Raw genomic sequence first — 23,563 nt, 5'->3', positions numbered from 1 at the left:
TTTCATATAACCTACAAAATGTCAAACAAGGTGACACCTTTGAATTTCTTTTTTGTCTTGTCAACACTCATAAAAGGATTTTTGTTTTCACTTTAAGATCATATCCAACAGGCCGTCTTTTCAGCAGTGCCATCATCAGATAACAGTGAAACCAACCTGCTCTATAAGGCATGGAATCATCCAGCTAGAGAAAATGGTGATAAGCACAAGACACATGCTGTTTGTTTTTTTAAGACCACCCGGCCCAACGCTCTCAAAGAGCTACTTCGACTTCTTTTAGGTATTTAAACGTACAGAAATTAAGCTAGCATGACGCCGACGACCACCGCTGAGCCTCAGCTGCAGGGAAGAGAGAGAGCAGCCCTGATGAATGGGACCCCAGGAAACACTCTGACTGTGTGTGTGTGTGTGTGTGTGTGTGTGTGTGTGTGTGTGTGTGTGTGTGTGTGTGTGTGTGTGAGAGAGAGTGTGTCTGTGTGTTTTGTGGAGGGGGGGAGCTGTGTTTTTCGCATTTTTTTATCTCACTCATTCTCCGATAACTGCAGCTGTGACACATAAATCATACAGAGAAATACAATTCAAGGCTTTTGTGTATGTGCAATAGTGTGTGTGTGTGTGTGTGTGTGTGTGTGTGTGTATAAACTACCAATTTGAAGATATCATTAAGCACTCAGCGGGAGAGCAAAGCTGCAGGATGAACATGGATGGAAAGTTTTGTCAGACAAAGTAAAACATCAGGAAGTGGCTCATGTTCCACAGCTGGTCATGTTGGTCATGTGATTCTCAAAGATTCATGGGTCACTGTGTGTTTACGTGTGTGTGTGTGTGTGTGTGTGTGTGTGTGTGTGTGTGTGAATGTTTTCCTATCTCACATGTCCTGCAGGTCTTTTTTTAGCTCACAACATAAACATTTATATTATTAAATGATATGAGATCTAGTCCTTGTAGAGTAGTTAGCTACTCGTGTGTGATTTTGGATGCAGCCCGTGTATAAGACGTGGACGTAACAATTGTGAAGTTGTCAAATGCCATTTTGAAGTTTGCAGTTTGGTGCTCACCATCTTGCTTTTTGAGGAACCAGAAGAGTCAGTACTGAGACTAAAGATCTGGAGAGGAGCGAGGGGGGCGTAGGCAAACACTTAAAGCTAGCTTTGTTAGCAAGGTCGATCTGTAGTTCACAGGAACTACAGATCTATACCATGTGTGGTGGTGACTGTGCCTGCAGCGAGCCTGTCCTCGTTCTCTATGGTGATGTTTTGTTGTGTGTTTTGCGTAGCCAATGACAGCTCGCCGCTGAGTTTCCATTCTTCATTTGATAAAATACACTTAATGTCAGCCTGAGCCTTTAAACAGGCTTTTGTTTAGGAGAGAGGGTGAACAGGAATACATCTAAGTGGTGTAAATATAGACACACACACACACACACACACACACACACACACACACACACACACACACACACACACACACACACACACACACACTCTAATATATTGACATTCTCTGGAGTACAGTAGAGATTATGCCTAAATCTCACAAACCTCTGAACAGCTGATCAGAGTCTGACTGTCTGTGTCTTTCATGTGCGTGTATGTGTGTGTGTGTGTGTGTGTGTGTGTGTGTGTGTCTGTGTGTGTGTGTGTGTGTGTGCGTGTGTGTGACAGCTGCAAACTCGCTGACCTACATCTCATGCTGACATGCAGACACTCCATATAGCTCTTTCCAACGCAGGCTTCTCACACACAACACACAGGCACACTCACACACACACACACACACACACACATACTGCGTTCATACGAGCTGCAGGGGGAAAAAAAAGTGGGGAAAGAAAACAAAAAAGGAGCTTCTGGAAATAGCCGATAAAAACTATGTTGAAGCTAAAACCACTTCTCTGTGTCAACCTCTTTCCTTCACAAACACACACACACTTGTGCATTCCTTCCTTCTCCATCATGCCCTAAATCCTTCCCGACAGTGTGTGTTTCATGCTCAGCCCCGAGGAAACTTCATCCCTCTGTGGTCTCATGGAAAATTATAAACAAAGGTGGTTCTCTTGTTCAGTTGCAAAAAAAAAAAGAAGTCCATTAATGAGTGACACATCACAACACAACAACACATGACAGCCTGCAGTGGACAGCAAATGTCTATCTAGATAGAGATGAAGAGGAGACTGCTTTTAGTATTTGAGGGAATATGGAAGTTTTAAGATGGTCCAAAGGGAAACTGGACTGGTTGAAGATCTTGAAGACGTTTCATCCTCTGAAAGGCTTCTTCATTTCTTTCTTTTTTTTTTTTTTTAATTCTCTGTATTGGGGTTTTTTCTTTTTCAAATACAGATTAAAAAAGAATCTGAGGCATGTTTATCCATACCTCAAACCAACACAAAAAACTAAATGATAATAAATAAATAAAAAGATAAGATATAAAAAACATAAGTAAAAACAAATAAAATACCAAAATAATAATAAGATTTAAAAAAAAAGAGATTTAAATAGTAATAATAATACAACTTGGAGGATGTCAAGTGCTCTGGATTTTACTACATTGTTTTTTTTTCATGGGGTTGTTTTTGTTATAGTAGGCTTCTTCATTTCTAATCTAACTAGTTGAACGGAGCTTGAAATGTAAGCCTCCGTGGATCATTAGCATGATCAAGTGTGACACACATCAGAGTCGTTAGCTGAGGAGTTACAACCCCCAGAGGTCTGTGGGTCGCTGGAGTCACATGTTCCAAGGTGGGAATGGAGCTTCAGATGTTTGTGGGAGAGAATTCAGAACAGCATTGTAGGTTGGTGAAAGATGGCGTCTCAGACCACCTCCAGCGTCTTCAAGATATTCTACTGGCGCAGTTGTCTTTGGATCAAGCTTTGAATTTCCACAGACAAACCACACAGAAGCACTGAAGCAGAGAGAGACTAATCAGTCGCACTGTTCACTGTGTAAACTCTCCACTCAGTCACAGTTAGAGGAGGAGAAACAAGAACACTAAAAGTCACAACATGAACAAGTTGTAGAATCTGTGTTTGAATGTTTCCAACTGAATCTGATGTTAGGAGACATATTGGTGTTCCCAGCTTTATAAAACACTCCACATAAACACGTCAGTAGAAACACCACTAAGGACTGTTTAACAACCCAAACGGCTCCGCTCAGTCGTTCCCGTCCTGCTGGATTGATTGTGTGGATTGAGTGCAGCCTGTTTCTCTTTCCTCCGGTTGTTTGGTGCCAATTTTGCTTCTCCCCCCGCCTTCAGGCTGCAAATTGTTTTGTTTTTTTCTTGAGAGATAACAGAAGTAAGCAGCTGCTGGTGAAGTTAATGTTTTCACTCAGACATCACTCGAGCCTACACGGCAGACAGAACTAGCAGACATAAAAGTGATGTTCTGGAGTGTTTTCCTCAAAGAAAAGAAAACATAATAGTACGCGCAGAGCTACTCATGTTTCAGCTCGAGTATGAAGTCACAGAACACTTTGATGGTGACCCGCTAAAGGAAGAAAACAGCTGCATCAGATAACGGACGACCTCTCATTATTTACTATCCATCAGTGTTAGCATGCGCTGTCGTGATGGAAGGGGCTGAGAAGATTAGCTGCCTCTGCCTGCTGTATGATTTGTTCCCTTTAATCTTTGTGGAAGGAGAAATCCTCTATTGGGAGATGGTGTTGTTGGTTTTGTTGTTGGTAGGAGAGAGGACAGAGTCAGAAACAGAGGAATGAGTGAGGGGAACGACATGCGGGAAAGGAGCCACAGGTCAGATTTGAAACCCTGAGCCGCCCGCTCTCAAAGGGTAAGCCTCTTTACATGGGGTGCTCGCTCTAACCGCTATGCTACAGGCACCCCGATGGTGTTGTTTTTGAGCTAATTTACAAGCTAACACTGCTGCAAAGTACAAACGTTGAGAAGATGTGAAAGGTAAGGATTCAGGGGTGATCTGTAGGGAAGAGATTTAGAGGAACTCTGCCTGAAAATATTCAGATTGTAACGTTTGAAAAACTAAAATCTATACTTTATGGGTGCTACCAGTATTTACCTTCATCCTCATGTCTCGGCCGTGTTTCTCCAGCTCCTTCCTCATCTCTTGAGGTCCCAGTCGGGCAGCGTTCAGCACCAAATGCTTCCACTCGATTGGCTGGAAGACGTGGGGGTCGTGAGGCACATACAGGCCGATCTTCACCTGAGAGAGAGAGAGACGGGGGTTAAAATCAAACACACACACTCATACTGATTCTACCTCCACACCTGTTACCTCTTTCCTCTTTACCTTTTTCAGAGTGTGCTGGTATCGCTTGTAGGAGCTCTCGAACTCGGCCACCAGCTCCCCCAGCGTGCGGTGAGTCAGCGGCTTGTCCATCAGGTCCTGGCGGCGGCTCATGCCCAGCGACCCGTAGCGGCCGTTGCAGTAGACGCCGAGCACGACGTGGTGGAAGCAGTGGCCCGAAAACTGGGTTTTAAAGCTGATGGAGAAACGCTCGAGAGACGTCAGGCCGTTGGTCAGGTAGCTGGTCGACGCACGGGAGTCAAGGAAGTATCTCTATAAGGGGATCGATTGTCTTGGTGCATGTTTCAAAATGGAGTGGAGAAAGTAAAGAACATATGAGTATAAACCTGAGACTGTCAGTGGATTCGTTTGGATTTGTCCCAGCAGAGGAGTCATGTGAAATCAGATTCAGACGGACTCTCAGAAGGCGATCACTATGAACATACCGCCGAGTAAACAAAGGCTCAGCGCCCGCCAGCATGTACTGTATGTGTGTGTGCTGTTCCTCCTGTCTGACTGAATCGCTCTGAGTCATTGTTGTGTTTTCTTATTATTTAACCAGTGACACAAAGACAGACAGAGAGACAAACAATGAGCTTCTGTTAGCAGACTGTGAACAAAAAAAAAGGATGTGAGAACGACTAAAGTTAAAGATATGTGTGATAAGGTTTATAAGTTGTTACTTTGTGCATCTCTTGATCACTGACTTCTTCTCGTCTTACCTGTCATTTCCTCCAGAAGAAGAGAGTTTAATTATTTGCATTTAGAGAATGAAGTCAAACTTTCTGTATTCGTGCTGAAAATAAAAAAGTAAATCAGAGGGGTCCGATGTCATGTGGAGGCATATCTATCTCTCTGTCTATCCATCTTGCACTTCTTTCTAATACAAACCTGTCTAACAACATAGTCTAAAAATAGAAGATTTCCATTCATCCATCATCTAAACCGCTGATCCTGCTCAAGGTCTCAGGGGGCTCGAGCCGATTGGACGAGAGGCGGGGGGTTCACCCAATCGATCACAGGGCTGACTTAAAGGGACAAAACAAACATTCACGCTCACACTAACCTACGGGTGATTACAGTAAGAGTGACAGATTAACCTGAAGCATGTCTTTGGACTGTGGGAGGACGCAGGGCTTAAAAAGACTGCATTCCAGTCCAATATTTAACAAAAAAAAAAAACATTAAAATCCAACCAGAATCTCTCTCTGCTCAGGAAAGTCTACGGAAAAATAACTTGATTCAAGGTTTAAAACCTGGATTCAGATTTTTTTTAAAAGGACGACATGGAAATAATCTTGAGTGGAAACAGTGACTAACTAAAAGCAGAAGTGATATGGAAACACTCCACTCATGTCGTGGATACAAACAAAAAGTTAGTCATCATTCAGCCACTCCAGAGTTTGTGCTTCACAAAAACTAGTCCAACACTTTCAGACAGAAACTTAAAAAAACTCCAAATGACTCTGAATGAGGTTTATATTTAGAGAGCACACGCTGTGGACTGCACAGCTTCACAGAGTCCAACACTGACAGAGATCCAACTGTAGCAATCTGTGCAACCACACACACACACACACACACACACACACACACACACACACACACAGGTCTGTGGACGGTATCTTTGTAGGCCACCAGCTCACCATCTGCTCGTTTCGGTCCGGGGAGGCCCGTCATTGGTCAGAATGTCTGCCCGTCACCCCGGCAGCCTGGATGCCACAGCACTGCTGTGTTTTCATGAAATATTCACAGAGGGCATCATACACAGCTTGACCACATATCACAACACACACGTGTATCAACATGGCCGTGTGTGTGTGTCTCCGTGCTGTAGTGCCCCCTGTGGTGTAAAAGCAGAACACAGGGCTGAACAGGGCGGCGTTTAAAAAATACAAATCACCTTCCAGTCAGATCGAATGTCTTTAGTTAAGACATTGAACTTAGGGACACACGACTTAGAGAGCAACTAGTTACAATAAAATACAAAATACTTTGAAACATGGGTCATATTTTTACGCATTTTGCAGTCTTAAAAAGCAATAGGGAGGTTAGTTCTGACAGTCCTCGAATAGATTTAAAGATTAGCCATAGTATATTCAGGACAAATATGCCCAAACAAAGTATGTCCACCAGGCTACACACTATTTTAGGCCAGACCCAAAATTGTAAATATCAAACATGTTTGAACCCTTTTAAAAACCAGACCCACCGATGTACTTTTACAGGAAACATTTGCCCTGAAACATTACATTTCAGCCGTTACAGACTGTTAAGTAAGGGAAAACTTCTCAAGAAAACTTCTCAAGTGATTATAAGTATTTTGTGCCAATTAAACATTAGGACCCTAAATAATGCAAAAGTTGGGTCTATGGTTTAAAACACTAGCATTCCCTTTTAGTGCAATCTCTGTTGCATGGCCAAGGAAGTACTAAATAACTTGTTCTTATCTGTAAGGGAAGCTTGTTACGTAATTTTACTGCAGAAAAGATGCAATAAACTGTATAGAGCTAAAAACAGACAGCTCCAAATGATGATTGTCTGGGTGTTGAATATTGACCTGCTCCACCTACAGCTGATTTTAATGTCCGCCCTTATAAAGGAAACACTAAAAGCCTGAACGCTACAAAGTCTGTAGATACATAACACTCGCTGTTGTTCCTCTCTAATGAATGCTTCATTAAACAAACACACTTCCCGTGATAGAGCACATGTGACGCTGCTAATAGAGGCTCTTTCTCTTTCTCTCTCTGAATCTCCCCTCTTGGTTGCCACGGAAACCCCTAAGAGTGACTTGTCGATTTTGACGCAGCCGATGAAACCAGATATATTAAGATCGTTATAATTCATGAATCTTTCTATTCAGTTATTACTGCTCTGAGAGCCGGCAGGATTTGAGCATCTCTAACGCTTCATAGAAAACGCCCGCTATACTTCTCAGGTAAGTGAGAAACCTTATCTATGGATATAATGCAGAGCTAATCCAATCCACTCTCTCTGTCTGTCACTTTCCCACCACCCAGCCTCCCCCTTCTCTCTTCCTCGAGTTTCTCTCTGACATTCTCCCCCCTGTTAAATTTCAAATCAGCAAGATCCCAGATAGCAGAAGGCATAAAATCCTTTTTTTGTACGCCGTCTCTTCACTGAGTCATGTGCTTTTTTTCCTCCTCTTCGTCGTCATTCAGCAAACTCCAGGGCCGGACTCACAAGTCACAATGTTCTCGTGGATTATGTCAGTTAAAAGAAATCTTCATGCTTCAGATCTTTACACCGCAAACGATTTAGGATTTTCAATATCCACTTCACAAAGCCTGGCCTGTGAGTACTTTTTTTTTACCCAGTTGGGCATTGCAGACCTCGAATGGTCTGCACAGAGTCCTGAACTATCCAACATCCCTTTGGGATCCCTTTGGGATCAACTTTAACAAGGCAGGTTTTATTGCACCAGGATCAGGGCACACCACAATCACTCTTGTGACAAGAAGAGGGGGTTAGGGTTGGGAGGGGGTCTCAGGAGGCACTACAGGAATCCAAGTCTGCAAACAAACTCTATAGTTAAAGTTTTCTACTCTTTCTGAATAATGTGAATACGTACAATTATACATGTAGCAGTGATTAAGACAAAAAACAAACCGACGAGTGGAAAAGAGTTTGAAGCAGCTTCATTAAGTGCTCGTAGTTCGCAAACAAGGTGTGATATAAATGTCATGCTGCCTTTACATATAAGCTCACACCGAAAAAATTGGGGGAAATTTTGAGGATGTTTTTTTTGGCATGTAATCCCCCCAAGGCACGCAAATAATCCACACACACACACACACACACACACACACACACACACACACACACACACACACACACACACACACACACACACACACACACACACACACACACACACACACACACACACACACACACACACACACACACACACACACACACACACAAACCACTTTCTGTCAAGCATTGTTATTTTGCTTCCTATATCTATAACAATGATAGTGGTCACATGAGTATTAAATCTATAAATGCCTTTCCCATCATAGTGTGTATGTATAGTATGGTAACGTGAACGAGGAAGTGGTCGAATGCTAACATTAGCTGATACTTAGCATAGCTAGTGGGATATCAAAAGTGCTGTTGAGATTTAGCCCCATGTTATTGTCCTTTAAGTTGCTGAACAATCAAGAAGCGATGAAATGAAGCAATCTGTCATATTTCCTCTGTTCATAGAACCTGCAACCTGGAATATGAGTTCAACTTTTAAACAGCATGATGTCAAGGAAAATAGCCCTCGTTCTATTAAAGTGAATTTATTTCCTCATGAATTCTGCAGGATATTCTTTATAGAAAAATGTTCTTCAGAGATAAGTTTGTACCCTGATTGTTATTCATCATGCATCTGCCTTGTCCTGTAGCCTTAGTTTGCAAAACAGCAGCCAGTGATGGCTAACACAATGAGACACTTAAAGTCAAACACACAAACCCCCAAACAAAGCCACCTAAGTTAAACTATGAATATCCTGGAGAGGATTCAGATCAATGTTAACAGGCGAGGAAAGGAACCAGCGGCACAGGACGGACTGAAGACAGAGACACGGACAGGAAGACAGACAGCTCCAACTGCCACAAGCTACAACAACAGATGCTATTCATCCCTCCTCCCCCGATGCTTAGCTTTCTATATCCTCTATTTTCTTTCTCCAAACACTGTGTCCCCATTCACTATCAATGACAAACCATTTGAAACTGTTAAGACTTGAGTATGCGCTGTCTTTCAGAGCTTTGCTTGTTTGTGTGGAGAGAGATAACGAGGCCAAAAATATCTTGATTCCTTGATTCCTAAAATGTGGCTTATTTATTTCCTAATGTCATTTTATGAACATCTTAAAGTGACTATAGAGCTCAATGAATGATTTATAGGTTTCACTTTGCAGATCCAACTGGTTGGGCTGGTATCACACTATCCTAACAATAGCTACTGTGTGAACAGGGTGTGTGCTCCTCTGTTATTAACATCAAATAGTTAGCAAAGTCAGATGGTACCAGATAAGGCCTCATAGCTCAGTGGTTAGAGCACTGGTCTAGTAAACCAGGGGTCGCGAGTTCAATTCTCGCTGAGGCCTCACTTCCTTTTTGTCCGAGACCATTGTACGCAAAGTGCAGCAAGGGACGGATGGTCTTGGCCTTGGGGCCAGCACACCAGCCTTGAAACGGCTACTTGGTGCATGCCTGTGGGGCAGGAGGTATGCCGGAAGAGGAGGCAACAAAGTGCGCAAAGGCTGTCGCTCAGTCTAGATAAGGGCAATGGTTGAGATGAGAGTAGAGGAACTCCTGGAAAGAGCTATGGGAAATGTAAACACTTAGAGCTTTACCACCCTTATGTCCAATCTCTTTTCTTTGTTACCATCAGGGCTACATATGATGTCCTGCCATCTCTCAAAAAACTCAGCCAGTGATATGGAGATGATTCCACATGCTCCATCCTCCATACTCCTGCAACGGTCAAATACATCTTGGTGGACTGCAAATGAGCCTCATCTAAGGCCAATACAACTGGCAGCACAACCAGGTGCTGCACTGTCTGGCAGCAGTGCTGGAAAAGCCAACAGACACGAGCCAGCACCCTTTTTCCTCCTCTATCCTCCTCCTGGCCAGAAGCAGCGTTCGTCCGTTAAGGTGAGGGTCAAGCCAGGCCTGCCAATTCAACGCTGGACAGGTAGGCTGAGCATGTGACTTGAAGATGTTGACAGACTTGGGCGAGGGGCTTTACTTCCTATCTGAGATTGCAGTAACCAACCACAGACCAGAGCTTGTTCTTTGGTCTGCCTCACTCCAGGTGTACATCATTGAGCTTGCAGTTCTCTGACAGAATGCAGTAGATGAGGCGTAAAAGTGAAATAAAGTGAGTTATGCGGACCTGGAAGCTAAGGTTCTACAACAAGGCTTGAAGGTAAAGGTCTGACTGGTAGAAGTAGGCTCCAGAGGGTTTAGCCACATCAACATCAAGGCTACTCTGGGAGTTGGAGGAAACTCCAACCGGCAGGCAGTCAAACACCTTTCCAGAGCTGCTGAAAAGGGCTGTAGAGAAAGGACTCCATCTGTGCCCTCAGGTGAGCAGATTTAGAGAGTGCGCTCGGGACTCCGGGATTCACTGCTGAGGTGCCATGGGCCTATCAGCGAAACACTGAGGAAGTAGGGCGCCGCATCAACGATCTAATGGACAAGGTGATTAAATTGACTCGAAAGCACAATGAATGATGTGTAGGCCTTTATTTGCAGATTCAACTAGTCTGGCTGGTATCACATCCTAAAAATAGCTACTGTGTGAGCAGGGTGTGTCCTCCTCTGTAATTAATGTGAAATAGTCAGTCATGTGATATAGAAGGAGGTAAGGCCTCATAGCTCAGTGGTAAGAGCACTGGTCTTGTAAACCAGGAGTTCAATTCTCGCTGGGGCCTGACTCCCTTTTCGACCTAGACTATTGTACTGGTGCAAGGGAGGGATGGCCTTGGGTGCCAGCTCACCAGCCTGGAACAAGGTTACTTGGTTGCATGCTTGTGGTGCAGTAGCAACACTAGCAAGGGAAGGCAACAAGGTGTGCAAAGGCCCTTGCTCAGGCTATTGAAGAGCAATTCATACTCAGTGCACGCATTACTTTCCTTATGCCCATCAGGGCTATGCATAGGCCCTGATACAACAAGCAGACTTCAAAGAACTAGTGGCGATGAAGGCCGCCTGTGGCATCGCCTCAAGTTGCACTAGAACACAACGCAAAGACTACAGCTGACTGCCAACCACCACGCACGTTCTGCGCATGCGTGAGAGGAAATAACTCTTCATGCCAGCAGGCAGCAGTAGTCGTTTGATATGATACAAGAAGACCATTTTCACACCACTGTCGCTCACCACTCGTATTATAGGTAGCCTACTAATTGGGAACAACGTCTGATAAAAAGTTGAAAATGGTGCTGGCGTTGTCAGCTCTTGGTCTTTTAATGGAAAAAGAAAAGAAGAGGCGGAGGAGACAAATAAGGAGAAACCGCACTTATGGGTGAAAGCATGGATACTACAGCGACATGCTCAAGAGGCTTTACTGAACCTGAGAGGAGAGCTGGAGAGAAATGAAACCTCCCAAGAGCCAATCAGATATTCTGCTCACCGAACGGCCGCCGATTCAACATGTCGAATTGGCCAAAAAAAGGCTGACGGGGTCCGAAGGGTATCGGCGGAGCCGGACACACCCCAAAAACTAGGGTTACGACCGCTCACCGACGGTCCAACTAGGACAGACTGCCGGTGATCTCCTTGGTGTGTCACGGCCTTATGACGTTCTACCATCTCCCAAAAACCAGTGGAATTGAGAGGATCCCATATGCTCCAGCAACGGTCAAAAACATCTTGGTGGGCTGCAAGACCAGGTGCTGCAGTGTCTGGCAGAAGTGCTGGAAAGTCGTGAGACAAGCATCAACTCCCGTCCCCCTCCTCAATCCTCCTGGCCAGCAGCAGCGTTCTTCCGTGAATGTTAGGGTCAAGCCAGGCTCACCACTATACGACCCACAGGATGCCATCTCTCACTTGAGTATCCCACAGTCTTTCAGGAGTGTCTCAAGTGTTTATGTAAGGGATATTAACACCTTATCCCGATCAACAAGGTGATTAAAGGGACTCTAAAAGCACATTTAATGACGTGTAGGCCTTTATTTGCAGATTCAAATAGTCTGGCTGGTATCACATTATCCTAACAATAGCTGCTGTGTGAGCAGGGTGTGTCCTCCTCACACCTAAATAGACAACCATATGTCACATGAAAAGTAAGGCCTCATAGCTCAGTGGTTAGAGCACTGGTCTTGTAAACCAGGGGTCGCGAGTTCAATTCTCGCTGGGGCCTACTTTCATTTTCGACCTTGACCATTGTACACTAACTGCGGCAACGGAGGAATGGTCTTGGCCTTGGGTGCCAGTAGCTATACTAGCAAGAAGATGGCAACACGGTGTGCGAAGGCTGTTGATCATGCTAGTTAAAGAGCCCATATTCTGCCCTTTTTGGGGTTCGTATATTTAATCTATGTACCTACTTTTGTATGTTCACAATAGCTAAAGTCAGAGAAAACTGTCTGTTTTCATGAACTGCTCTCACACTGACAATGACGTCGCACTGACACATTTTTATCGAGGGGGGCTAGAACCGAGCGTTACATGCAGCTAATGCTACAGCTAACAGGAGGACGTAGGAGAAGCCGCGTTTCTGCTGACTTTGAATTTTTGCACATAGATGTGACTAAACATGCACAGGACACTTGGAAAACACTAAAGGGCATATAAAACCAGAAAAAGCCTAATATGGGACCTTTAAGGGCAAAGAATGAGATGGGAGTGGGAAGAGGGGAGGGTAATCTTCTAGTAAGAACTATGGGAACTGGAAAAACTCAGAGCAAGCTTTATTGTCCTGTCGAACCTGATTTCCTTATGACCATCAGGGCTATGTATGATATTCTCCCATTTCCCCAAAATCTCAGCCAGTGGTCTGGAGAGGATCCCACATGCTCCTGCAATGGTCAAATACATCTTGGTGGGCTGCTAAACTCAAGCATTACAGCCATTATTAGCAGCCAGCATTACTCAAGACCGATACACCTCGTGGCACAACCAGAGCATATGGGTTTTGGTAGCAGTAGCTCAGTCTGTAGGGACTTGGGTTGGGAATTGTAGGGTCGCCGGTTCAAGTCCCGGCACGGTGCAAGTCCGGAAACTGGTCTGGCAGCTGGAGAGTTGCTAGTCCACTTCCTGAGCACCACTGAGGTGCCCTTGAGCAAGGCACGTAACCCACCCCCCCAGCTCAGGAGCACCCACTGTGGGCAGCCCCCTCACTCTGAGACCTCTCCATTAGTGCATGTCCATAGGATCCTGTTTGTGTAGCATGTTTACTAGACAGAGTGTAAAAACAAATTTCCCCTCACGGGATTTATAAATTATTATTATTATTAACCGTGTGTTGCAGTGTCTTGCAGCAGTGCTGGAAAGTAGTCAAACAAGCATCAACGCCTCTAATCTTCTCCTGGCCAGCAGCAACCTTGTCCGTGAAGGTGAAGGTAAAGCCAGGCTCACCACTTCAAGGACAGGCACTGGACAGCTAGTCCAAGTGTGCGACTAGGAGATTTTGACAGACTTAGGTGAGAGGCAGAAACCAACCTCCGACCATACCTCTTACTTTAGTTCTGCTTTCCTCCAGCTCGTCTGAACCATTGAGCTTACAGTTCCCTGGCAGGACGCAGACGATGAAGCGTAAAATCGAAAGAAATTGAGTTGTGCTGACCTGGCTGCCGATGCACAACAACGAGGCTGGAGGGCAAAGGTCGGACCGGTTGTAGTAGGCAGCATAGGGTTTAGCCACATCAACATCAAGGCTACTCTGGGAGATGGGAGTGCGAGGAAAGGACCACCGACAGGCAGTCAACGACATCTCCAGAGCTGCGGAAAAAGGGGAGTCAGTGGCTGAGGCATAAGAGAACGGACTCTAGCTAGGCCGTCAGGTGAGTAGATGGCATCAAGGAAGCGACTTGGGACGCCGGTATTCACTGCTGAACCCTCTGGGGGGTTTTGTGGACCTATTAGCGAAACACTGATCAAGGACGGCACCAACTTGTCATTCCACAGGATTCCATCTCTCACTTGAGTATCCCATATAGTCTTTGCGAGGTGTCTCAAGAGTGCATGTAAGGAAATTAACACCTTGTCCTAATCAACGATCTTATGGACATCTTAAAGGGACTCTAGAGCACAATGAATGACGTGTAGGCCTTTATTTGCAGATTCAACTGGTCGGGCTGGTATCACATCATCCCAACAATAGCAGCTGTGTGAGCAGGGTGTTTCCTCTGTAATTACCATTAAATAGTCAACCATGTCATGCATAAGAAGGTAAGGCCTCATAGCTCAGTGGTTAGAGCACTGGTCTTGTAAACCAGGGGTCGCGAGTTCAATTCTCGCTGGGGCCTACTTCCATTTTCAACCTCAATGACCACAAGGCCGGTGAAAGGTAACACTCTATAAACAGGCACTGTTGCTCCTTGATACGAGTGTGACAGTGAGGTTCTATTAAGGACAATATAATCACTCACACTGAAAGGTTCCTTCTCTTTTTCTCACTCCCTCTGGCTCTCGTGTCCCTTCTCTCTCTATCACCCTTTCTGTTTTTTTCTTTCTTTTGAACTCTTGCCATATTTTCCATTCCTTTCCCTCCCTCCCTACTTTCATCTGAGGGCTAAAGTCAGTATCAATTACAGTCACTGTCGGCTGCCACCCTGACAGCCCGGGAGAAAAAAGCCACAGTGAAACTAGCAAATGTGAAACTTGAACACTCATTTGCAGAGAAAGAGAGAAGTCTGTCATCTGTAGACACATTTGCACCACACTGGAGGGTGGATGATCCACCACGAGCGATAGCAGCCAGTAGTAGACTGAACAGAGCTCAATATCCAGTTACAAACATGTAGATAACGCACCAGAGATAAACTTGTTTAAGTAAAAGTTGCATTGATAAGACTACAAGGGGTTGTCAGGAAAAGTCCAAGTAAAGTCACATGGGAAAATGTGGACAGGCCACTTGCATTTTACACTTCTAGTACCCCCCACCCCAAGATTTTGGGAAGAGTTCTTGCATGTGTGAAAGGTTATCAGACTGCTATAAATTTGAAAAAGCAAACAAATTGAAGGAGAAAACACTCATTCATCACAAACTACATGTTTGTAGAACCACAAGCTCTGTTCTTGGGCAATGTTGATATACTTCTGATTTTTGTTGTTCCTTTACTTGAATTTGGGCTCAATGTAGACACAGGAATGGCGGACAAGAGGTTAAAATAGATGTTTCTGTCAAACAAGAACATCACGGGGCTACAGTAGCTCTACAGCAGGGACTTGGTTTAAGGATCAGAAGGTTGCTGGTTCAAATCCAGCAAGGAGCAGTTAGTTGTGAATGTTGTCTGGTAACTAAAGTGGTCTCAGTTCACATCATTGGCACTGTCAGAGGGCAGCTGAGCAAACCCATGTGAATCTGTTTGATTTTATTGTAATATCGAGACAAGAGAAAGACTTCAGACAGCTCTGATATGGTTTTATAACTTTGTTTTATCAACATAAATATATGATTTCACGTCTTTATAAATTCAGAGTGAACCAGAGACTGTAAAGGATATTTCACATGGTAAATAAAGGATATCCGTTATTATAGAATCTCTTCATATTTTGTCTGATTTGCTAACTGATTTAGGAATGAGCCTCACAATCACATTTATATTCAAATCTTTTAAACTGAATCGAAATGTGTTGGATTTTGGACTCAATAAACACTTTTGTGTGTTATCATGTATCATTGTCAGTCATATTAAGCTACATTAGTCCAAAGCTGTCTGATTTAACAGACACAGGCGGGTGTTCAAGCTTTACAAAACATCAAGAACCAAAGATCAAGAGCCTACTGACAGATGTTTGTCCACACGGGCTCCACATAATACCTCTGAGCGAGCACTAAATCTGTTCAACAGGCCTTTGTGGTCAAAATAAGAGCTTTGGTTGTAGCTGACCAAATCTCTTGAGACAGAACAACACGGCAGATTAACTTTAAATTAATGTTGCAAAACATACAAGCTGCTGCTTTCAAATTTAAGCTCCACTCCATCGTTCTAAGACTGTGAGAGTATGTGTTAGTGTATTTGTGTATTTTGTGTGCATACTGTATATGTATGGTGGGGGGTTAAACTTTGAAGAGGGCTTGTTGCCAAGCAACACGATTTGGTAAGAGCTGGAAAGACTGGTTGTGGTGAAGGGGGGCGCATTAGGACATTAGAGCAACATGTCTCATTGATTTCACAGACAGATAACAGAAAATAACCTTCTAGCCCCGAGCTGGTACCTGTGTGATTCAGAGCCTGCTGTGTGAGTGTGTGTATGTGTGTGTATGTGTGTGTGAGTGTGTGTGAGTGTGTAGCAAAGGATACATTCCCAGGATGACGGCCTCGAGACATTTGATTGGCAGAGACTCCCTGATCATCTCTCTTGCCGTCTCCATTAACCTGGAGGTGGAGAAAACGAAGATGAGGAGGAGATGAAGGAAGAGGAAGAGGAGGGAGAGTCCAGAGGATGTGTGTGAGTAGTAAGTAAAGAAAAGGAAGATGTGCAGAAGGAGGAGCAGAGAACAGGCGACGTAAAGGGTAACAGCAGGGGGGGGAGGAGAGGAAGAAGAGCCATGAGAGGAGGAAGACGCAGAGGAAATCAGAGTGAGAGGGGAAGCAAGGAGGAAAGAGACAGAGACGAAGAGGGGGAAGGGAAAAAAGACACATGAAGGTAGAATTATTACTTCTGAAGCACTCCTTTACACATGAAGAATTCACAGAATTCACGCCTAACACTAAATTGATTTTTGTTCCACATCTCAGCCAGACTTCCTCAAGTGTTACACACACCGGTCTGTATATTAAAAAGGTCGATGTGGACACAGCAACACAGGTTGAGATGTAACAACATGGTTTCCCTTTTTTAAAGTAAAGAGATAAGTTAGTTGAATCGGGTACTTCCACTTTAATTCTACTACAATCAAGATGTTTAGCGAAAAAGCTGGACATAAGCAGTACAATTTAAGCACAGAATTGTTTATGATAGTAAACGTGCATATTTTACTACAAATCCTGTAAAAGTAAAGAAAGCAATCTGATCAACTGTAATGCGTGATGAGACTATTTCAAACTATAGTAGATCATTTTTAAGTGATCAAGTTGAGGTTGAGTTGTGTTAGACTACGTTTTATGGCTAACTTTTGTGTATTTACTCCTTTTGACATTCCTTTAATGCCAAACATCTTTATTATCACATCCAGTTTTGAGTCTTGTCTAATGTAAATAGTTCAGTTAAAATATGTAATAAATAACAACAAGTTTCATCTGTCCAGCACCAACAGGAGGAAGTAAACCTGCCCAAACTAAATGAGATGCAACAGTCAGACTAGAAGTCGGCTTCTTGGAAGCACAAGCTGCCCTGTGGCAGTTAGCTCCAGTGAAGCAGAGACAGTTTAGAGCACTAGTGAGGTTGATTGATAGGACAGCTGAGGAGACTGTAGGTCAGGATGTCATGCACAAAAAATGTAGGTCAAACCGGCGTCCAGTGAATAAAGGATTAGTTGGCTTTTGTTCAAGTGTACAGAAAGAAAGAAGTTACGGTCAACGTACCCACAGAGAGGACGGCTCTTCTTGATTTCAAAGAACTGGGTTCCTGTGTGATTGTATCTTGACAGCAGAGTCAGGGACAACAGAAATGTAAAGGTGGTTGACATTATTTTATAAATCGTTCCCTCCACTGTCTGATGCTGAGGTTGGTTTCATGCTGGTTATTTAAAGTCTGCTTTAACTTCAGATGTGATTAGACATGAATCAGACTGGTTTCATCTGTGAGCCCTGATCATGACATCTGATCATGATATCATCTGCTGTTCAGAAGGATACTGCAGAGTCTTCATGAAGTTCTGGACGGCCACCAGCCAATCAGGGACGGACATGGACGGCTTGAAGGTCGGGACTGAAGGAATAGAGTGCTGAGGAGAGAGAGGGAGAAGAGAGATGAAGGCATCAATTACACAGCAGATCAAGCAGATGTTTACAGCCACAAGAACACTTATCAGCATGTTTAAAGTTCTGCCCTCCCACTGCCCTGGGACTCCTTACAGCTCATACTCACTGCTGGAACACATTTACACAAACTGTTTACTCCACTCTCACATCAAACAATATTCATTCAAAGCTCTTGTGCTAAATCAAGTCGCTAGTTTACCATTACACTCGTTAATAAACAAGCTGTCTGAAAACTACAGAAAACTAGTTTGAAGCATGGACTGTATGAATATGGACGTCATCTCAGTGACATCAGCCATTGGTTGCTGAAGTCGCCATATTGGAAATGATGAGGCTGACTAGTTTTTGATCAATCCAGAAACAGGCAAAGAGGAGGAGCTAGAACGGGGCAATAACCTCTTGACAAACAGGTAAACAGATACAACACACCCACCTGTCACTCAACTCAGTCCCACCCCTCATTTTCTAACTTGTGCATAACTCTTCATCCGACTAAAGCCCCCATACAGTTCTAACAAATAGAGAAATGAGCTAATGAGACCAAAAACATGTAAGTACCAGGATGTGGACACTTCAGGAACTGCAGTTTTTTTCACTTCCTCTTTGGCTTCATTTTCCAACACCAGATGTTGCCGCTTGGTTTCAAGGTAAGTTCTCATAAACTAAGCCCTTGATTAAAGTTTAAGCTGTGTTTTTTTTTATATACAGCTGTTACAGATGTGCTCAGGTGTACAAGAACTGAGAACATATTCTGACACAATAATCAATATGTCTTTTGTTTTTAACAAAAGCTGGTCTTTTTATTTTTGCAATAATGGAGGACATACTGTTTTTCTATCCAAATGTTTTTGTTTTTGAGAAGTAAAAGCCCGTGAACAATATTCTGAGTAACGACAATCTGCTCATTCGATCATGGCTGCACCCGCTCGTGGTGGACGTGGTTGTTAGAGCGCTCTGTGCCAAAGAGAGGAACAAACCTCGTGTGTAGCAGAGAGCCGACAGCCGCAGAAGATGAATTATAACAGACAGAGATGATCGACACATAACAAGGGTTGGTCTCTAACCCAGAATGTTGGGGTTATGTTTTGTGCAACAATTTATAACACATACCTCCACTGTGGGCAGAGAAACCACACACACACACACACACACACACACACACACACTGAGACTGCACCTCAACACTTCAGGGTCACAGATGTGGTTTCATGAAAGGACACGACCACATCAGCAGAGAGTGAGTCAGACTTAAACACCAACCGACACTTCCTCTGACACGCAGACAGCCTGTGTGGGAGTCCGTGTGTGTGTGTGTGTGTGTGTGTGTGTGTGTGTGTGTGTGTGTGTGTGTGTGTGTGTTTGTGTGTTTGCAGGAAGGGTGAACTATCAGCAGCAGCCCTATCATTTCCTGTGGGGTTTTTTTCTTTCCCTTCAATGTTTATTTTCAGCGTAAAAAGAGAGCAGGCAAGGACAACAACAGGAAACATGAAGGGCAAGTCCTGATGCAGGAAGAGTCCTGAAACTGGGTCATGTGTTAGTTATCAACGTGTTCTTATATTAAACTTAAAATGAGGTAGAACCTTTTAACAAGATCAACTTTATGCAAGAATTTAAACACTACTATTTTGTGTAAAAGTTGTTTTTTTTAGCAATCATAAAAGAAGGATAACAAGTTTTAAAATTAAAGTCGTTGTAACTTCCAACATCCATTAATAGAAAACACATTGATATAACCTTTGACTTCCAAAAATAACAGTATATGAGATTTAAAGGTCGTTAACAGTTAGTGCATCTCAGCCAATAAAAGCAGCAGTTCAGTCACTCAAACAAACACAGAGTGAGTGAGCTGGTTAAACAGTCAACCAACTGGTCAGTCTTATAGTCGTCAGGCCAGTCGACAGTTAATGAGTCCGCAGACCAGTCTGGCAGCCTGCTAAGACCAGTAAATAGATGGTTTTACTGCCACTTAATCTGCCATGTAGTGAAATCCTCACTAAGGCGGAATACACTGGCTGCATCAGCTGGCAGCCTGACACACACACACACACACACACACACACACACACACACACACACACACTCTGCTAAGCTGCTTTCTGCAGGGTAAGGGAGTGAGATGACTGGTGATCCCTCACTTTTCTCATCCTCTCTCTCTCTCTCTCTCTCTCTCTCTCTCTCTCTCTCTCTCTCTCTCTCTCTCGGCTAAAGAGGGATGACGGCCATCTTTCTGCAGCTGTCGTCCGATTCAGTGCAAAAACTTCCATTCAAAAAATACTCATTTTTAAATGCATTAGGATGAAGTTTTAAACACCGCCAGTGGCCATCTGTTACAGCAGATAACACAACCAAAGCACTTTTTGAGAATAATAAATACAGAGCAGGACTAATGTATGATAGTTTATGAAGCACTCCATGTAAGCTGCTGCTGGTAGCAAATCTACGCCTGAAGAAAATGTGATCTGACGTCGGTTACAGCTGTCGTACATTTTCATACTCAACCTGTGAGTGAACCTGCGGAGGAGGAGTTGGCATTTTTAAGACGCGTCACATGTACAGTATGTTGAGGTGAAGAGTTAGCGTCGCCTACACGATCCTGAGACAGCTAAACGGCTAAAACATAAACATGTCAATAACACATGAAAGAGGCCATCCCTCCTCGTCCTCCAGAACCCAGCTGGGAGAGCGTCACTTCATAGTTCTGCTATTTAATCTGCTCCCTTGTTTTCTCCCTTCCCCCCATTTTCTGTTATCATTTCTGCCTCCTCTACTTGTTCTCCTTCCCCTTTCTACAATCTCAAATCCTCTTTTTTTTATGTTTTTACTTCCCTGTCCCTTCACATGTTTATCTCTTTAATTACACTCTTTCCTGCCTTGTCTTCTCTTAAGTCCTCTCGTCTTTTCTGTCCTCCCTCTCCATCTCTTTTTTCCCCAGCTCTATATTTTCTACCGCCATGTCCCTGGGCTTCACAATCTGGAGGAAAGCTGGCAACGCAACCCACCCAGCATCAGAGAACCAAAAACCAGAGGGACTGAAACTAGAGACAGAGAGATATACAGAGTAAGCAGAGAGAGAGAGAGAGAGAGAGAGCGAGCGGATAAGGTTGTGACCTTACTGGTTTTCAAAATTTGAATTGTTGGAAGGAAATGGGGGATGGGGAGTAGAGAGGGTGGTTGGTGAAAGAAAATGTAAGTGTCAGGGAGAGCTGGTTTGTTTAAAACAATCCATGCACTGCTGAAGGAGAACACGAGTTAATGATGATGTGGAATCTCTCACATTATCAGAGCGATTTATTGGGGTAATAACAACTTGTCAATAAAACTCTGTGCATTGAGAAGTACATTGAAGTGTGCTCCCTTAATCAACCAAGAGGAACAAGCTCACCTAGGAGGGCTGCCATCACTGAGTATGAACTAATTATTGCTCCATGTTGGACGGTAATTAATTGTCAGGACTCTTAATTAGTGCAGCCTGCCAGTAATGCAAACCAGTCTTTCTGAACCACTTCGCATAGCAAAGAAAACTGCTTCTGTTTCTTGTATATTTCCCCCAGGAGCATGATGGGAGATCGTCTCCACATGCATCTGATTTTATTCTAGGTAATAAGGCTCCCTGAAAGCAAACACAGCAGCTTCTGCAGAAACATGTCGTCTGTGACTGGAATGTCTTTAGATGTCTTTTCAATTTCATGTCGACGTCTTTGTACAGCAGGAATGACTAAAATACACAAAAGAAGAAATTTACTCGAGCTGTTTGATTTTAGTCAACCTTGAAATGTCTGCAGGAAGTCATGAAGAGAAGTGTTGAACCTGCACAGTATACGACACATTTCAGCACTTACTTTTCTTCCTGTTTCATGAAGATACCAAAGAATAAGGATTGATGGGAAATAGAAGAAAACACGCCTCAGATCAGGTGCCCTCTTTTGGAAACAACTGAGATGGATGTGGAGGGGGGAGGGAGGGACACAGATTATATTTGATCTGCAGATTTATCGTTAGAGCGGGACATCCCAAGGAAAGCCTCTCTCTCCCTGTGTGTGTGTGTGTGTGTGTGTGTGTGTGTGTGTGTGTGTGTGTGTGTGTGTGTGTGTGTGTGTCAGTACTAAGAGAGACAGCTGAGAAACATGATTAAGCAAAAATCTCTCCACCTGACACTCCCCATCTCTTCCTTCCCCTTCTGCTGCCGGTTATATAAAAAGAGCAGAACTGCAGTAATAAAACCAAAGATCACCTTGTTTCTGCTCATGTCACATCTGTCTCCACTAATCCATGCTGGCAGGGAGTCATAAATAACAACCTCCAATTCCACAACAAACTATTTGGAGCCTGAATTAAGACCCACGTTTCTGCACACTGGCATTTACAAAATGCTCCTTTAAAAACAACCAACTTAACTTGCACCATGAAATGTTTACAGTCAGTCCTATTCAGTAAGATATCCCATCAGCATGGTATCATTTTGTCACAATTGTCATACAAGCAATTTTTTTTTAATGCTGTATGTCATTGAGATAAATGTAATGTTGCAAATGCTGAAATCTTGAATTTTAAAGTCCATGCGTAACATCGGTTTCTTGTCAACAGGTGCAGAAAACATCCTTAGGGAATAAAAAAAAAGGGTCATGCACACTTATTTTCCTTGTATGGGATGTTGTTTTCCTGAAACCTATTTATCCAGCATAAACAAATCATTTCGCTTTATAACAACGGAGCATCAATGGATTGGATTATGAAAGAGAAAGGACATTTTAATCTGCTTTTCCAGAGACAAACTCGACTGTTTGGTGTACTTGGTCGTGCTCCTGTACTCGAACAATGCAGACAGTTAGCACAGAGTGGAGACGCAATTTGTGTTGGTTTGCAGATAATACCACTAGGTTTGTCTCTCAGAAAAAAGGATTAGAAAAGTGAAGCAATCTAAATACAGTGGTGTTAAAAATAACTCCAGTCCTGTTTTGTAACCCTCATCCTGTTTAAATAGCACGCATTTCAGAGATACTGAGGATATATGCTGTAATGCTAACAGAGCTGAGACAGAGATCTTTACTCAAGACGAGTTAGAGTCCAGTTGGTATCCAGAGATTATACAGGACCCAGATAGTATTAGAGGGATTACCGGCCCCTGTGCCAAAAAAAGGGGCATGGAAGGGCGGCAGAGGCACCAACTGTGCTCGGGCAGTAAACACAGATGTACGCCGCGTTAAGTCTATCTGAAGGTTCAACAGGTGGAACTTCGACAGCCAATTTGAGGGCCGACTACATGTACTTTCTGGCATCTTTTCCCCCCAGCCATCAATCAAATGTTTCTCTGGATTCTCCTGCTGAATGACATTAAAGACAAAGAATTTCTCAGCGTCCATTTAGTCTGTTTGGTGTGTCCTCATTACTCAATTTTAACACTTTGCTGCGACAATTAGCAGTCAGGAGAGACCTGCAACAGCTGGCCATTCAACAATAAATCTGTTCCACACCTGTGAGTGGGCCTGTACGAGAAGCAAAGACATTCCTCTTGCTCTAACTTCCACACTCTCTAAAGGCTCTGCTGGGTCAGTGTGTCAGCGTCTGCATCAGTGGTAACCACCTGTCGCCACACCTTACACACACACACACACACACACACACACACACACACACACACACACACACACACACACACACACACACACACACACACAC

At 43.7% G+C, this 23,563-nt stretch overlaps 1 protein-coding gene and 3 non-coding genes across 5 annotated transcripts in view; 3 read left to right on the top strand and 1 right to left on the bottom strand.

The window, feature by feature from the left end:
• The window catches only part of vash2 (vasohibin 2), a 42,195-nt gene that overhangs the window by 12,512 nt on the left and 6,120 nt on the right, over positions 1 to 23,563 (bottom strand). For both annotated transcript variants that reach the window (XM_065963583.1, XM_020654998.3), the window contains exons 3-7: positions 17,762 to 17,850; positions 17,489 to 17,545; positions 16,265 to 16,339; positions 4,266 to 4,503; positions 4,035 to 4,178 (exon numbers count right to left, since the gene is read on the bottom strand). In XM_065963583.1, the coding sequence (XP_065819655.1) occupies positions 4,035 to 4,178; positions 4,266 to 4,503; positions 16,265 to 16,339; positions 17,489 to 17,545; positions 17,762 to 17,850 (603 nt within the window). The remainder of the gene's footprint in view (positions 1 to 4,034; positions 4,179 to 4,265; positions 4,504 to 16,264; positions 16,340 to 17,488; positions 17,546 to 17,761; positions 17,851 to 23,563) is intronic.
• Positions 9,319 to 9,391, top strand: trnat-agu (transfer RNA threonine (anticodon AGU)). The gene has a single exon. It is a non-coding gene; the product is annotated as a tRNA-Thr (tRNA).
• trnat-ugu (transfer RNA threonine (anticodon UGU)) lies at positions 12,084 to 12,156 on the top strand. The gene has a single exon. It is a non-coding gene; the product is annotated as a tRNA-Thr (tRNA).
• Positions 14,191 to 14,263, top strand: trnat-ugu (transfer RNA threonine (anticodon UGU)). Its single transcript has one exon. It is a non-coding gene; the product is annotated as a tRNA-Thr (tRNA).

The sequence above is a fragment of the Labrus bergylta genome, chromosome 15 (genome assembly GCF_963930695.1).
Source record: "Labrus bergylta chromosome 15, fLabBer1.1, whole genome shotgun sequence".
In the NCBI taxonomy this organism is placed as follows: domain Eukaryota; kingdom Metazoa; phylum Chordata; class Actinopteri; order Labriformes; family Labridae; genus Labrus; species Labrus bergylta.
This window is presented reverse-complemented; position numbering and strand designations above follow the sequence as displayed.